At 38.5% G+C, this 15,579-nt stretch overlaps 1 protein-coding gene across 1 annotated transcript in view; it reads right to left on the bottom strand.

Annotated features, from left to right (window-relative positions):
• Positions 1 to 1,873: 1,873 nt before the first annotated feature.
• Positions 1,874 to 15,579, bottom strand: part of LOC120768539 — a 72,743-nt gene continuing 59,037 nt past the window's right edge. Inside the window, exons 10-11 of the mRNA XM_040095276.1 lie at positions 2,803 to 2,907; positions 1,874 to 2,679 (exon numbers count right to left, since the gene is read on the bottom strand). Of these exons, the coding sequence (XP_039951210.1) occupies positions 1,874 to 2,679; positions 2,803 to 2,907 (911 nt within the window). The remainder of the gene's footprint in view (positions 2,680 to 2,802; positions 2,908 to 15,579) is intronic.

The following is a 15,579-nucleotide window of genomic DNA, read 5'->3' as shown; positions in this document are numbered from 1 at the left end:
CAAAGTCAGTAAATACTGCCCTGCGCGTTATCGTAGCATGATTGGGGAAGCCATTACGGTTAAGGAATTTATTGTTGGGACCTCCCTTTATAAAGAGGGAGCTTCCAAAAATGTCGCATAGAAACGTGATGAAGAAAACCCATGAAAGTAAGTAAGGGAACTCCACAAAGTAGAGAGCTCTCTCTTCTTCTTCTATGTAGAACATGTAGAGCTTATGGTCACAGGAAAATTCTTGAGTACCGTGCAAATTGGCCAGGTGGAAGTGGTCTCGCTAGCTACCCAAATAATACTGAGATCGTTTTATTTACTAGAAGATACAAGATCCTGGTGGCCCCGGTGAGGAGCTATTGCCAAAGGTGGGGTCTCTCACCGAAAGTGGTTCTCTGGCTATTCGACACCACAGCTCAAGCCCATTACGTTTTATGGAATCTTTGTGTAGTGGGGGAGGGCTCTAGAAAAGACCATACTTTTAAAGAAACTAGAGAGCGTTCAGCGGGTGGCACTCAACTGCATGTATGGTGCACTAAGGCCCACTTCAACCATGGCATTTAACACCATTTTGCACATGGTGCCCGTAGTAATCGTCGCAAGGTGTATGGCAGCGGAAGTTGCTATCAGACTATGAGAATTTTGGTTCCTAAATCAACACGTGTCAGAACATTCAGAAATCTTCAAAACTTCTGACTTCATACCGGATCACTGGATTCATGGAGCTGCGACTCCTTCTCTGCCCATATACTGGCGAAAGAGTTGTGGTTTGGACAATAAGCTTCTTTACGGATGGGTCATAACTTGGGAGAAGCATTGTTGGAAGGGTTTACTGTAAGAGCTCTCTATCAACTCCAGTTTCAGACTTCCCGACTATCACAGCGTTTTCCAAGCCGACGTTGCAGCCAATAAGCTACCAATTGTAAAGCTGATGAGCTACTAAGGAAAGATACCTTAAAACCGCTCACCGCTATCGCTTGAATGGGTGCGGATGGGTGCTTCCGTATCTTCTTGTGTTTGACTACCAGATCGCTGGGCTTCGCGCAAGCTTGGCCAGCGCTGGGCTACCATTCGCAAATCCCTTTTGACCCAAGATCGATCGCCAGAGATCCAGTTATCTTTTTGCATTCAGTAAGGCCAGTCTCTCCTTAGTTGTGAATGTTTTCTTAGGCGAGGGTGGGGGTTTTAATTGGTGTTCATGTTGTAAGGCTGGGAATCCTACCAGACGCCATCTGCAGAAGCTTTATGGAAAAAGACGAGATGAAAGTAACTCACCACTTTCTTCTTGATAGTCCTTTAAGCCTTTGGGAGCATATACCGAAGTTAACGTTCTTTCTTAAAACAGTCGGCTCTCAAAGGCAGAACTCGACTTCAAGGACTTGGCACTTTATCACGAGAAATGAAACTCCTAGAAGAGATTTTAGCGACGACATTGTTTAAGTTTGTTTGTGGCTTAGTGCGAAAAACGGAAATTGCAATTTTATTCCCCACAACCACTTATAGAAGAATTTGCTAGACACCGACTTTCCTCTCAAGTAATCTACATTAATTTGCAACACCTGTTGTTCATATTTAAATTACGCTACGCTTTAAGTCAATTAAAAATCTTAAAATACTATACACTATATAAACTACAAACTTAACGAAAAAAGAAAATAACAAAAACAAAAACTTACGACACTAGAAGCCTTATAAATTTGCGCTTAATGGCTGCTCGTTGAAACTCATTAACTGTCTATCTTACATCCGCTTCCAACCGTTGACCGCACCATACACAATTAACACGAAATATACAGTTATACTGGCTATCTGCTACATACATACACACATACAGACATTTAGCTCCGTCCATTTAAAATGGAAATTTCCAACCGACATCCCGCAATCAGCGCAAATCGGTGCCGTATAAGCGGCCACCGCTGCCACCTCTACCACTACCACCACCACCACCAACGGCATCGCCATCATCACCATTTGTATACTCATTAACACTGCCATTACGGCTCTCATAGTCGTCCTCGCCCTCATCCGTCGCATTGGCGCAATCGCTGCTGCAACCATCGTCCAGCAGCGTCACCTTCGGCGGTGGGTGATGATGTTGCGTGTGCTGCTGTTGTTGTTGGTAGTGATGTTGCTGTTGCTTTTGTGGACTTTGTGTGCACTGCGGCGAGCACTGTGTTTGCTGATGGTGTTGCTGATGTTGTTGTTGTTGATGTTGATGTTGTTGCTGCTGCTCCATGTACGCATTGGAGTTCTCCATTTCCAGCAACGCACCACCGCCGCCATCATTGACCGCAATCGTTATATTACAACCACTTGTATGATGCACATTGCCGTGACCAGCACTGGCGGCGGCGGCGGCCGCTTGCTCACGCATTTGTTGCGCAGCCAATATTTGTGCAGCGCGCGCGCTCAGGTTGGGTGTGCGTACGCCATGCGGCATTTGCGCGGAGGCCACGCTAATAGTGGGCGGCACATTTAAGGCGGCGCGACTGCCCGAGTGACTGCCGCTGATGCTGTCCGTGCTGCCGACGCCACCACCAGCAGCGCCGCCGCTGCTGCTGAGGCAATGATGCGCGCCGGTGATGTGGTAGGGCGCCTGCGTGTGATGTAATTGTACACCGTTATGCATGCCATCGGCGCCAGGCAGATGTTGCGGCGCCAACTGCAGCGCGTGATGATCTTTGCATTCTAAAGGCAAAAGGGTGAGAACAAAGGCATAAAGTAAGGCAAAGTAGACATAAAAGAAAGAAGAAATGCAAAGAATGGTGTGTGGCATATTAATTGCAAGTCGTTGCAAGTCGGTGAACTTACCTAATGGCGCTAACAGCTTAGGTTGCAGTGGCAGCATAAAGTCATGTCCCGTTGTGGCGGCGCGCGGCTGCAAACTCTGTATCTGAGGCACGCTCAAGTAATCCGCTAATGATTTGAGAAAAGAGAAGAGAGAAGACATATGAAGCGCAAATTAGTAGGCGAAACTATATTAACTGTTCTATATATGTATGTATGAATATAGCTTATTGGTGAGTAGTAATATTTTAGTAAAATTTAGAAAATTTAGAGAAAAGTTTTTCTAACCTCAGATATTATAAAATGAAGGGGGAAGTCGAAAGATTTTAATGCAAAAGTTACTGCAGCAATTTTTTTCAAGCAACTACATATTATACAATGTGTATAAATATGCTAAAATATATATCGTGATACTAAAAATATTTTAAAATTTATTTTTTTCACATGCAGTTTTGGTTTCGTCGATTCAGTCTTTATAATTTAAATATTAAAGCCAATTGAAGAAAATATGGATAAAATAGTGCAAATCTTTGAGTTCGATCTTTATGTAAGCTGTTTCAACAATCCAGTAGCTAAAAATTTCACGGAACACCGTTAATAACCATTTAAATTAGCAAGGCTATATACAAAAAGAATATTGCTATATGGTTGGCCCTCCAGTTAACGCAAAATGAACTCATGAACCAAATTCCAATATGTGATTCACTGCTGATTTGAAAGAAGTCAAATCATTTTCGTTGCAGCTGGTTTCTGGTGACGAAAAGTGGGTCAGGTCTTACAAGGGCAAGTGAAAAGTGTTCCGGTAAGGTCACGGTAAGCCATGGCAGACTACGGCAAAGCCAAGATAAGCGGATTGTGTGATTACGTATTTGGTGCATATAATAACCAGGGCAGAGAATCGTCTACTATATGTAAATTGCTTCCTACGACAAAACTTGTAATTCGGTACTATCGACAATTGAACCGCCTGAAGAAAGGAATCCTGCAGTAGCAACAAGTTTTCACCAACAGAAGAGAAATTGTGTTCGATCGGCACATATCGTTATCATCAGGGGCTTGGTTGGAAGATTCTTATGCATACACCTTATAGTTCGCATCAAGCACCAAGTGATTATTTCAATGTTCTGATAATTTAGATGTCGCTAGGGCTATGTACATTTTCAGAAAGAATTAAAGTGACGTTCTGACGAGAATAAGCTCCTCAGAGATATTTTTCAAAATTTCTCAAAGGTTCTCAGTCAATTTTAAAAAAGGATAGAGAGAATAGATAAATAAAGTGTTATTGGACGGCAGCATCAACTTCCTCTGCTTCCCAAGTGGAAAAGCTGCAACATCCAAATAAGATACTGACTATTTAGTTCAGTTATAGAGAGTACTAGCAGAAAAATTATGTTTCGGAAGAAACTTTTAGTCATTCTCCTTCTTCTTTATTTTCATAGACACTGAAGATATACAGAGAATGCCTAAACATTATGTCTCTGAGTACTTTACTGCCATCCGATTGAAGAAGAACTTCTTCCATAGATTCATCTTCTACTTGACATATCTTTTGGGCATACAATTTTAATTTGGGGTAAGGAGGTAGCCATTACGCTAGTAAGTCGAGTGTGTGGGATTATCAGCTCAGATAAGTCTGCTAATCACATTGAACAAGGTTATGATTTGATTAAGAAGAATTGGTTATAACTCTCCGTGGGTTATATAGTATTTTTTTAAGATTTGAAGTATTGGAAATTGTAGCAAGTTTAGCTTTTTGTGTAGTCAAATTATGATTATTATCCGTCGGATAAAGCTCTAAATCTGCTATACGAGATCTGCATCCCGACAACTGAGGTTGATTTAAGTTCACTTTCTTTCAGCATTTCGAACATAATAATATCTAAACTCTTGTTAACAGCTGCTTCTTTGGGATCGACAAAGGATTGAGAAGCAGATACATCTCTTGATGGACAAAAATTACGCTCTATAAGTCTTTTATCATTACCGTCTTATTATAAGACACAGAAACATAGATGAAGAGAAACCGGGATGAGAAAGCTCTGGAGGCATTCGTGAGAGTTGTTCTTCGCATGGTCTATGCAGCCTATTTGGAGCTGTCCGCGTGAGCGATGGGTACAGAAAATATAGAACTACGAACTGTTTGATATAGATGTATTTACAGAAGAAGTTACAGAGTTCCAAGTCTGGCAAATATGCTAGATGAGTGTTGACTCTCGTTTCATGGCAGCCACATTCTTGCTAGAATGTGACGCCGCATTCAGGTCTTTTGTTACTAGTCTAGCATAGTCAGGCTTTGACACACTTCATACCTAAATGGTTGAGACATTTCATAATATAAGTTGAGATCATCTAGACGGCAACATTTTCAAGCATCATCTTTTTCGATCTTAGTATCATTAACAGAGCTAGATGGACGACTCATATGAGACAAGGTTTAAATGATTTCACGATCTCCACTGAATTGTCAGTCTTTGAGAAGCTTCATACCTAAATAGTTGAAACGATTCATATGAGATGTTGAGATCCTCTGGACGACGATGATTTTCAAGCCTTAACTTTTTCGGTGTTAACGTCATTAACATAAGTGGTTGGACGATTCGCATGAGACAAGTTTTCGTTGATTTAACGACTTTCACTGAATGCTTTGTGCCACTCAAATACTCAAGTTCGTAATAAAGTAGATCACCTGAAATACTTTTAACGATAACACGGTAAAAACCGATAGACGGACGTCGAAAACAAACAGCTGTCAAGCGCAGACTAACTAACTGAAATATGAGTATCAAATTTCACAAGCTCATAGATAAAAATTGTACCAATCTAGGAAAATAATAATCGAATAGGTCTGTGCGTGAAGTTTATATGAACCAGCTCGGGCGCAGTAGGCGAGTCGAGTTTAAAAAATAGTTGCATAAGTTGTCCCAGCTAAAGTCAGTTGAAGTCCTATTCGGTCAAAAAAGTCCACCGAAGTCCTTTTAAACTAGTTTCTCGAGTTACTTCGTTTCGAACCAACAGCATAAGTCAAGCAAGGTCTAGACTTACCAAGTTAAGTCAAGTTGAATAGAATCAGGTCAAATTAACTAATTGCTTTTTTCTGCTTCAACAGCGCTTCCGAAGTTAAAAAATAAGTAAAATAAATAAACACCGCTTAACCAACAAAAAGACGGCTGTAATTGCATTTCTTGCACAGTCATTTCGCCTTTGGTTGTAAATCATTTGCACATGCATACTTAATTTGTTGGAAAAATAAAGAAAAACAAGAACAAAAAATAAATTAAAAAGCAAAAACAAATGCAAACAACTAAAATAAACAGTGTTAATGAGGCAAACCATGTCGACGGCAGCTGAGAATTCTCCGAAAAAATCACGATTCAGTGGCGGTTCGAAAAAGAAAAACAAAAAAGAATGCGAATAAAAACAAAGCGTGTATAAATACGAGTGCAAAAAGCAAGCAAACATTGTGGAAATTAGTAAAACTGAGCAAGAATGCAAATAAGCCGAAGTTGGGCGTCAACAAGTCACAGAGCGGGCAAAAGACCGCGAGCCACGGCAAAATTGGTGGCAGACAAAGAGAGAAAAACTGTCTGCTGTTGGTGTTTTTATTGCGAGCTAAAGGAAAGAAACAGAGCAGCTAATTAAGACATCAACAGGGATGAGGGCAGCAAGGACCCAGGCGGCAGTGTCCGAGTCGGCAGCCGCCGCCTTTCGAAGAAAATTTTCATACAATTCCACTTTGACTTTCACCTCACCAGTGTTTTTACGCTTCGCTGCCTTCTCTCTCTTCTCTCTCTTTCTCATTTCTATTACTTTACTTTGGCGCCGCAATCATTTGTACCGCACATTAATCACGCGACAGCAACAATATGTTGCTGCCGGCTTGCCACACAGTTGGAAGTCATATTTGTCAAACACGAAATGACTAGCGGACATCTTGTGTTGTGTCGCAGAGTCACTACTAAATATGGAAGGGCTATGCTGTCAGCATAGTCGCAAGTCACCTTCAGTCAATGCCGTGCAACAATGCGTTCATGGGAATTGCGCATTGGTCGCCGAAAGCCAGTTGACGTTTGAAGCAAGTCGGAAGTGAGAACACTGTGTTGAACGAAAGTAATTTGTCACGGCGGCGAGAGTTCGTGTAAAGTAGAAGTTTGTAGAATAGTAAGGCAGGAAGTACGTGGAAAAGGTTGGTCAGCTGGAATTTAATTAAAACTTTCCCTGACACGTGTTTGCAGTTGGACAGCGCGTGCAAGAAGTCGGCAAACAAATTGGTGAACAAATGAATAGTTGGTGCTTATGATTCGTGGCAATTAAAATGATATTCGTGTTGGAATGGTTGAATAAAAGCGCAATTTCTTGATTTAGTGAGCTTATAATGGGTCTTTAACGGACAGCTCGTAATCTAGCGACATTTGGTTTCAACAAAACGGCGCCACTTGCCACACATCTCATCAATCAATGGATTTATTGAAATATCACATCGGTGAGCAGATAATTTTACGTTTTGGGTCGGTCGATTGGCCACCGAAATCGTGTGATATCACATCGATAGATTTTTCCCTGTGGGAATATGTAAAGTCTAAAGTCTATGCGGACAATTCTGCTTCGCTTCAGGCCTTGGGACAAAACATCATGCATATCACTCGCCAGTTACCAGTCGAAAGCTCGAACGAGGCATCGAAAATTGGACTCAACTGATGGTCTATTTGAGACGAAGCCGCGGTCAACATTTGAATCTTTCCTAAAAACGAAGTCGTGCGGTTCACCATTAATTCGTTCGACAGCGTCAAACAGTCAATAAGTGACACTACTTGAGGTATTTACGTGAAGCAATTCATCATAACCGATCGTATTTGTGGATTTGAAGAAAATTGGGGTTTTTCACCACATTAATACACCGCAATTCTCGCTTCATTTCGACTGGCTTTTTGCCTGCCCATGAAACGAGAGTTATCGCGCTGTCACCGTATTTGCCAGATTTGGCTCCCTGTGACTTTCTTGTAAAAAAAAATATTATTTCTTAAGTCAGTATCGAAAAAATATAAATAAAGTACTGCACAAATCTTCTTAAAGACTTTTTCAATTAACTGAAGATCCTCAAAGCACTATTGCAAAATGACAATAAAATATTTTTTTAACAAAATTTAATAATTGAGTACGACAATAATCCTCAAACATTTTTATATAGTTGCAAGCTAGATCGGGATTCAAGCCTGGTGATGAACTCATCTGTATTTCTGGTCATAGCGGAATCTCTGGAAAATGCAAAGCCGTTCCGCTCGCGATGGAGTACACCCTCGCTCGATTACATCGGATTAGGAATCATTTGATCCTCCGTTGTCCTTTTGCGTTCCAGCGCTGAATCTCGGGATTTCACTGCTTAGCAGACATCGATACAACTAATTTCTATGCATTTCGAGCACACTAAGGTTCATCTAGTCGCAATGGTATAAGTTCTTACTGTATATACATTTTCCAATTATTGCGCATATGCTATGACAGAACATTTTTTCTGGAGGTGGCAGGTGAGCTCAAAACAACCAACTGAGCAGCCATTGAAAGACAGAAAAAACCTCGGAAGTCTTATACTTTTACAGCCTTCTCATGAAATTTTGTGACAGGCTCTTTTCGATAAACACTTTTCATTTAGGTATCACAATGGATCGACGTTCTCAGCTGTCCATATGGGAACCGTTACAGGATAGACCTTTCGAACTTTTAACAGAACCTAACCTAATTTAACCTAAGCTTCCTCAGCCCCAAGTGCGTCCAGTTAATGGGTCGTGTGAATGTGAGTCTCTCAGTCATTAGTCATTAACTTCACATTTTTCAATTGAACTGACTTGGAAACTTTCGTCTTCTAATTGTTATTCCTTACCACCTTTGAGTAATTACTAAAAACTTTTCAAACAGGTTTTTAAGCATTGGAAGTGAGTAGTAAACAGTGCGAGCCTGTGATCTGTTTCTTTTAAAGGTGTGTTTTTGGGAACATAGCAAAAACTTGCAGGAAACCTTCTTTTAAAGCGGACTTTTGAGAATATCGTAGTAACTTGGATGATTACGGTTTGGATCGAAAGAAGGCAACTGAGCTGGTCAGACTAACCAAATATCAGCTCATTGCCCTTGGCTGTGATCTATAGTAATAAATATTATTCGTTGACTATTTGTCCATGAGGCCCCAGGTTGGAAGTAAAGTTATAAGGCGATTCAATCGCACTAACTGATTATGTGTAACTTTAGTTCTGAGTCGGGACGTAATATTCCACAATTTTCGAAAAATCTCTTTACATATTTACATGCATCTACCTAAAGCATTTTCTACCTCCTCTTTTACAGAAAAAAAGGCTGACAACACAACCTCTTTAAACCAAAATTCATTACATCATCACTATCACCGAATAATTGCTTAGGTAAACCCTATAAGACTACAAATGGTCTGTACTGCACTAAAAACAACTTTTGATGTGGTTTTTTTTGTTGTTTTTATATCTAAATAACTCGTTGAGGGGAATGCAAACTGCCAGCGGCGACATTACATGACCCCACTTCGGAGCGATGCGACAAGACTGCAAGTGCCACAGCTCACTTACAGACACGCCATGTGTTGACTCGCTGTGGACCATGCTGTGGACCTCGTTGAAGTGTCGAAAATAATTGGCAAATGTCAACAGAAGAGCTGCGCTGCGAGCGGCGACAAACAAGTTTCACTTTTCACAGCGAACATATTTTTAAGGGTAATGGAAGGAGCGAAAGGCCAAAAGCGCTATATTAGTACAATAATAAAAGCAACAACATGAAAAATTACTCGTATTTACAGTTCAACTAACTGCTCGCCGAAGTGAACGATGCATGGGCTGATGGAGGGCAGTCGCTAGTTGGCTACAACAACAAAAACAACATTAATAACAATAAAAACCGTAATAATAACAGAAAAAGCAACAACAATAATAACAGGAAGTACAAAATATAATAAAATCCAGAAATAGCAACAATAATAGTAGGAAATGCAACAACAAAAACAACACGAATTGTTGTAAATGCTGAAGAAAAGGCAAGAATGTGTTCCAAAAGCAATAACAAAAAAACTAAGAAGTTTGTAAAAATGCAACAAAAACAACAAAAAAATTGTAAAAAAGGAAAACAAAAACAGCAAACATTTTGTAAAATAAGAAAAAAGAAAACGTTTTATAAAAACAAAATTATCAAGAAATCTTCATTAAAAACAGCAACAACAAAATTTCAAAAAGTAAAAAAAGTTACAAAAGTTAAAAGAACAACAAAAATAAACAAATTATTTGTAAAAAATACAACAATAAAAACAACAACAAGTGTTCTACAAACAACAACAACCCTATATTTTGTAAAAATCACAAGAATCAAATGTTGTAACAGGAAAAACAACAAAAAAAACAAATCAATTAAAAGTTTTATTAAAACAACAACAACAAAATTGTCAAAAAATAACTGGAAAATATTATATAAGCGAATAGAACAACAACAATAAACAAATTATTTGTAAAAAACACAACAACAAAAAAAACAACAACAGTAACAGGAAAAACAACAAAAAAACAAAACCTTTTGCAAAATCACAACAACAACCAACAATATTTTAAACGCAACAGCAAAAATGACAAGAATATTTCTTTTAATAATTAAACCAACAAAATTATGTGAAAGAAAAACCCACAGCAACAAAGAAATATTTATTAATAACAACAACAAAGTGTTGTAGAGAAAAAATTACAGCTATAAACGGTTTTTTTTGTAATGTTTACAACAAACAAATCTTTGCAAAAATTACAAAAACAAAAACAACCAAATATTGCGAAGGCAACAACAAAAACAACAAATGTGAAAAAAATAATTTTGTAAAAATTAAAACAACAAAAATTATGCAAAAAAATCCACAACAACAAACAAATATTTTTTTTCAATAGCAACAACAAAATGTTTTAGAGGACAAATTATTGCTATAAACTGTTTCTTTATAATAATTACAACAACAAATAATTTTTTTACAACAACAAAAATGTTGTGAAAACCTCGACAATCACAATTTTGTAACATCAGCAACTACCATAAAAACGAACTGAACAACAACAACTAACGCGCCTGTGCTTTTAGTCAGTTAGTCGCTGCATTTTTGCCATTAAATATCGTTGCATATCGCCAGGCGCCACAGCGTCGCGACACCCCAATTGAAAATGTGCATACTTTATGTGCTGCTGCTGCACTTTTGAGCAATTTTCCGCCATTTACGTTATAATTTAATGTACAATTTTGAAGTTACGTTGCGCGTGTCAACGGAGAACACTAAAATTTGAACAGGAAATGAAACCATATTTACAAAATGGCTGTAATTGCTGACAAAGTGTGGGGGAAACTAACCGGCTGTCCACATTAATTATATATATATATATATATGGGAGTTATCAACCCCAGACTTGCAGCAATTCACTTTCGACGCTTCAGTAGCTGCCTGGCGTCTGCCTCCGTAAGGCCCTTCATCACTTAAACGGAATGTTTAAAATTTAGTTTAATTGAAATGCATAAAATTTTAAGCAACTACCGAAGCCTGCACACCCACACGAATGTCGCGCCATATTCTGGTGCCGTCGCACCCAAATATTTTGCTCTGGTTTGCAATGCATTTTCGAGACTTTTGCGTTGAAATTGAAAAAGTTTTTCCATTTAACGCAGATTACCGTAATAGTTGCTGTTGCTCAGCGGCTGGCTTTGGTGTTGTCCAAATGAGCGCGCACACAAATACATACACACATATACTTATTGTATGTGGCGGCTAGCTGCCGTTTAGTGTCGTCCATATTTCGTTTCATAAGCAGCAATAAGCTTTGGCTTCCACTGCTGAACCATAATTCCGCCCACTTCCCCGCCACTGTTGTGCTGCGAGCAACGGTGAAAGCTCACAACATTTTACATTAATGAGTTAATAAGTTTGACCAAAAATGACGGCATTTTTGGCGATTGTTGGCGTAATCAAAAGTGGCTAAAAAGAAAAGTGAACATAAATTGCAGCGAAAATGAGTAAGGTAGATACGAATCGCGCCGAAACGTATGCAAAACAAGAAAAAATGTTAAGTTTGGCTGTACCGAAGCTATAATACCCTTCACAGGTGCATTTTTTTATAATTTAAAAGGGTAAAAGATGATATTTATGTTGATTTAGATCGGTCAGTTTGTATGCCAGCTATATGTTATAGTGGCCCGATCTCTACAATTTCTTTGGAGATTGTAGTGATGTCTGAGGTTATCATCTAAGCCGACTTTTGTTGCGAAACCTATCCAAATAAAAATGTTTTCATACAAGTACTTGAGTTTGAAGGGTCATTTTGTATGACAGCTATATGCTATAGTAGTCCGTTCTGAACAATTTCTTCGGTGATTGTAGCGATGATTTGAAAAATAATCCATACCTAATTTCATGAAGATATCTTAAGAAACAAAAAATTCTTTCATACTAGTAGTTGATTTCGATCGTTCAGTTTGTATGACAGCTATATGCTATAATGGTTTGATCCGAACAAATTCTTTGAAAATTGTAGATATTTTATGGATAATAATCAGCGCCAAATTTCGTGAAGATATCTTGGCAAATAAAAGAGTTTCCCATACAAGGACTTTATACTGATTATTCAGTTTGTATGACAGCTATACGCTATAGTCGTCTGGCCTGTAAAATAACTTCGGAGGTAATGGTATTGCTGAAGAAAATTACCCTTGTCAAATTTTGTGAGGTTATCTTGACAAATAAAAGAGTTTCCCATACAAGAACTTATTTTTGATCGGTCAGTTTGTATGACAGCTATATGCTATAGTAGTTCGATGTCATCAATTCCGACAAATGAGCAGCTCCTTAAGAAGAATAGGAAGTGTGCGATCGATATCTCAGAAGATGATCTAATTTTCATATAAAATCCGGATCCGTTCCGATTACGTAGACCCGACTGTCATGGGAACGGATACTTTACTTTAGGGGATCCGACGTTTCCTTCTGTGTCTTACAAACTTCGTTTAAAACTTAATATACTCTTTTCGGAGCATAAAAATATGACAGAAACGTACAAAATACTTTTTGTGAATAACGAATCAGTGGTAGGTGGACGCCGTGACTCCCAAGTGAGACCCAGTATCCTGTAAGAACCTATGAGATTTGGATTTAATTATGAAGTGATTTCTCGACCCTGTATTACTAATCCAATGGCAACGGGTTAGGCCTTTCTACAAGTAGTTAAAATGTATCACAAAAGAAGAGAATATTAGTCTTAAGTACCATGTCTCGTCGATTGGAAAACATTTGCCAAAGACGCACACTCGAGGAATGTTCAAAAGAATGCTTTTATAACAACAGCAGGGCTACAACCGCGCATAGGCCCTTCTTCTTATATGTCAAAGAATTGAATGTTATTATTGAGAAAGATAATATCTGTATTTCCTACCCAGTTCATTGACTATTTCGGGGTTTTCATCTAATGATGGAAGCCTGGATAGCTGCAAAAGTTCTCTAAAGCTCTATTGAGAGTTTGGACAAGAAGTTGGGCATTACCTGCCCAGTTCATTGGTTTTTCAGGATTTCCAATGTTTGAGGGGAGTCTAGACAGGCGCAAAAGCTCTATGCAAAGCTTTGTTCGAGTTTCAACCACAATCATCGTATATATTTCTTGCATATTTTGGTGACTTTTACAGTATTTGATAGCTGTTGATGAGAAAGATAATATCTGTATCCCAGTTCATTGACTATTTCGGGTTTTTCATCAAATATTGGAAGCCTGGAAAGCTGCAAAAGTCCTCAAACGATCCATCTTGAGTTTTAGGAGATAGTTTTTACATTAACTACCTGGTTCACTAGTCTTTCGGCATTTTCAATTTAGGTTGTGGACAATTGCAAAAGCTTTTGAAAGCTCTATAAAAAGCTTTGTTCGAATTCCAACCACAATCTCCGTATTTCTTGCATATTTTTGGCTTTTACGATATTTGAATGCTGTTATTGAGAGAGATAATATCTGTATTCCCTGCCAACTTCGAAATTTTCGTCAAATGTTGGAAGTGTGGATAGCTATAAAAGTCCTCAAAACTATCCAGAGTTTAAAGAGGTATGTAGATTCTGCATTACCATTATCAAAAGCTCTTTGCAAAGCTTTGTTCGAATTCCAACCACAATTTTCGTATTTCTTGCATATTTTTGTGGATTTTACGGTATTTTTATCGAATGATGCGAGCAAGTTTGTGAAATCATGTGCCAATGCGTTGCTCTCGATCCAGCCAAACCGCAGATTTTAGCTCTTGTTAGAGTTCCAACCGAGTATTGATGAGATTTATGCTTTAGTTGAAGTTTCAACTGAGCTTTCAAGTTTTGACTTATATGTTGAAAGAGTGAATTTATCTCCAACAACACCGATAATCTGCTAACTCTAAGTCCGCCGATTTTCGCTTCTTTCAAAAACTTTGACAGTCATTCACGGAACTCCGGTGCAAATTATCAGGTGGGATCTATTGCAATAACACAACTCTGAGCGAATGTGTCCCTTATTTTTGTTCGTGTCTCTCTCGCTTTGAATCAACCTTTGTGAAATCTAGCGGAAGCTCGAAGTAAATATTAAAGTTCGTTAGTAGGTTAACATAAAAAATATACTCTGCTGCAGCAATCAGGTTCGGGCATAAATACGACCACCCAAAGCAAGCAAAGAGCAATCAGAGCAAACAGAACTCAATCTCTGTGCTTCTTCGTCCGCTTGAAACTTTAAATTGAGATGTGTAATTATCCAAAAGTAAATTTTAAACTTTTCACCAAAAAGCAAGCACTAAGTGGTGCAAGCAAAGTAAAAAGAGTGTGTGTAGTTTATCTAGAGAAATGAGCAACACAGTAGATGCACGGTTGCACAAGTGAGCAAGCGACTAAGTGAGTGAATTTTACTTCCCTTCACTCTGTGAATTAGTGAGTGAGCAAGCAATCGAGTAAGCAACTGTGTAAGTAAGCTGCCGACTCATTGATTCTGCATGTCGCTTTGGCACAGCTGCAGAAATTATTTATGAAGAACTTGCTGTCATTTTCGCAAAGAGAAAAACAGAAAGCAGACAAAAAAAAAAACAAAAACTAATAACTTTTTCTCATTCGTAGCATCGTTTTGGGAGCCTTGCGACTCAAATGCGATACAAGTTAAAATAAATTGTAGTGAAAACTTAAATTTGACTTTATGCGCGTTGCGTTTTTCACTCTTGACGCGCGCTCCCACTCTGTGGATCGGTAATGTGAGTTTAGAGTGAAAGCGATGTAAGTAGTTGAGCATGTTGTGCAAGTAATTTCTGTTCCCAAAAATGACAGATTCGAAAACTTTAAGTTGTTGTGGTAAAATATGCATCATATGAAAAAATTTGCGTAGACGAGTGTGGTCTTAATTGGATGGTATATGAAGGTTATCCTTATAGCATATAAGAAAAGGAAAGGCATTTTAAATTTTAATTGCTTTGACCTTTTTAGACCTTTAGACCTACCGAAAAATATGCTAGAAGAAGAAATATACCCGGATGAGCAGTAGATAAATTAATTGCTAATCTAACAACTTTTCAGAAAAGCGCAATTCCGAAGTGGTTGTCGGTATATTTCGGTGATGATAAACTAATATTACTGCTTCAGGTGAGTAATATATAGAGCTCGAATTTTCAGGCAGAGACTAAGCCATTGTAATAAAGACAATTTCCATCCTTAAATATTATATATGCATAGCACTCTTCTCGAACCTTTTATATTTTAGCACTTATGAACTTAATAAACCTCTGAATAGC

The sequence above is a fragment of the Bactrocera tryoni genome, chromosome 2, assembly GCF_016617805.1.
Source record: "Bactrocera tryoni isolate S06 chromosome 2, CSIRO_BtryS06_freeze2, whole genome shotgun sequence".
Lineage (NCBI taxonomy): Eukaryota > Metazoa > Arthropoda > Insecta > Diptera > Tephritidae > Bactrocera > Bactrocera tryoni.
Note: the sequence above shows the minus strand (reverse complement) of the source record. Positions and strands in the feature narration are given on the sequence as shown.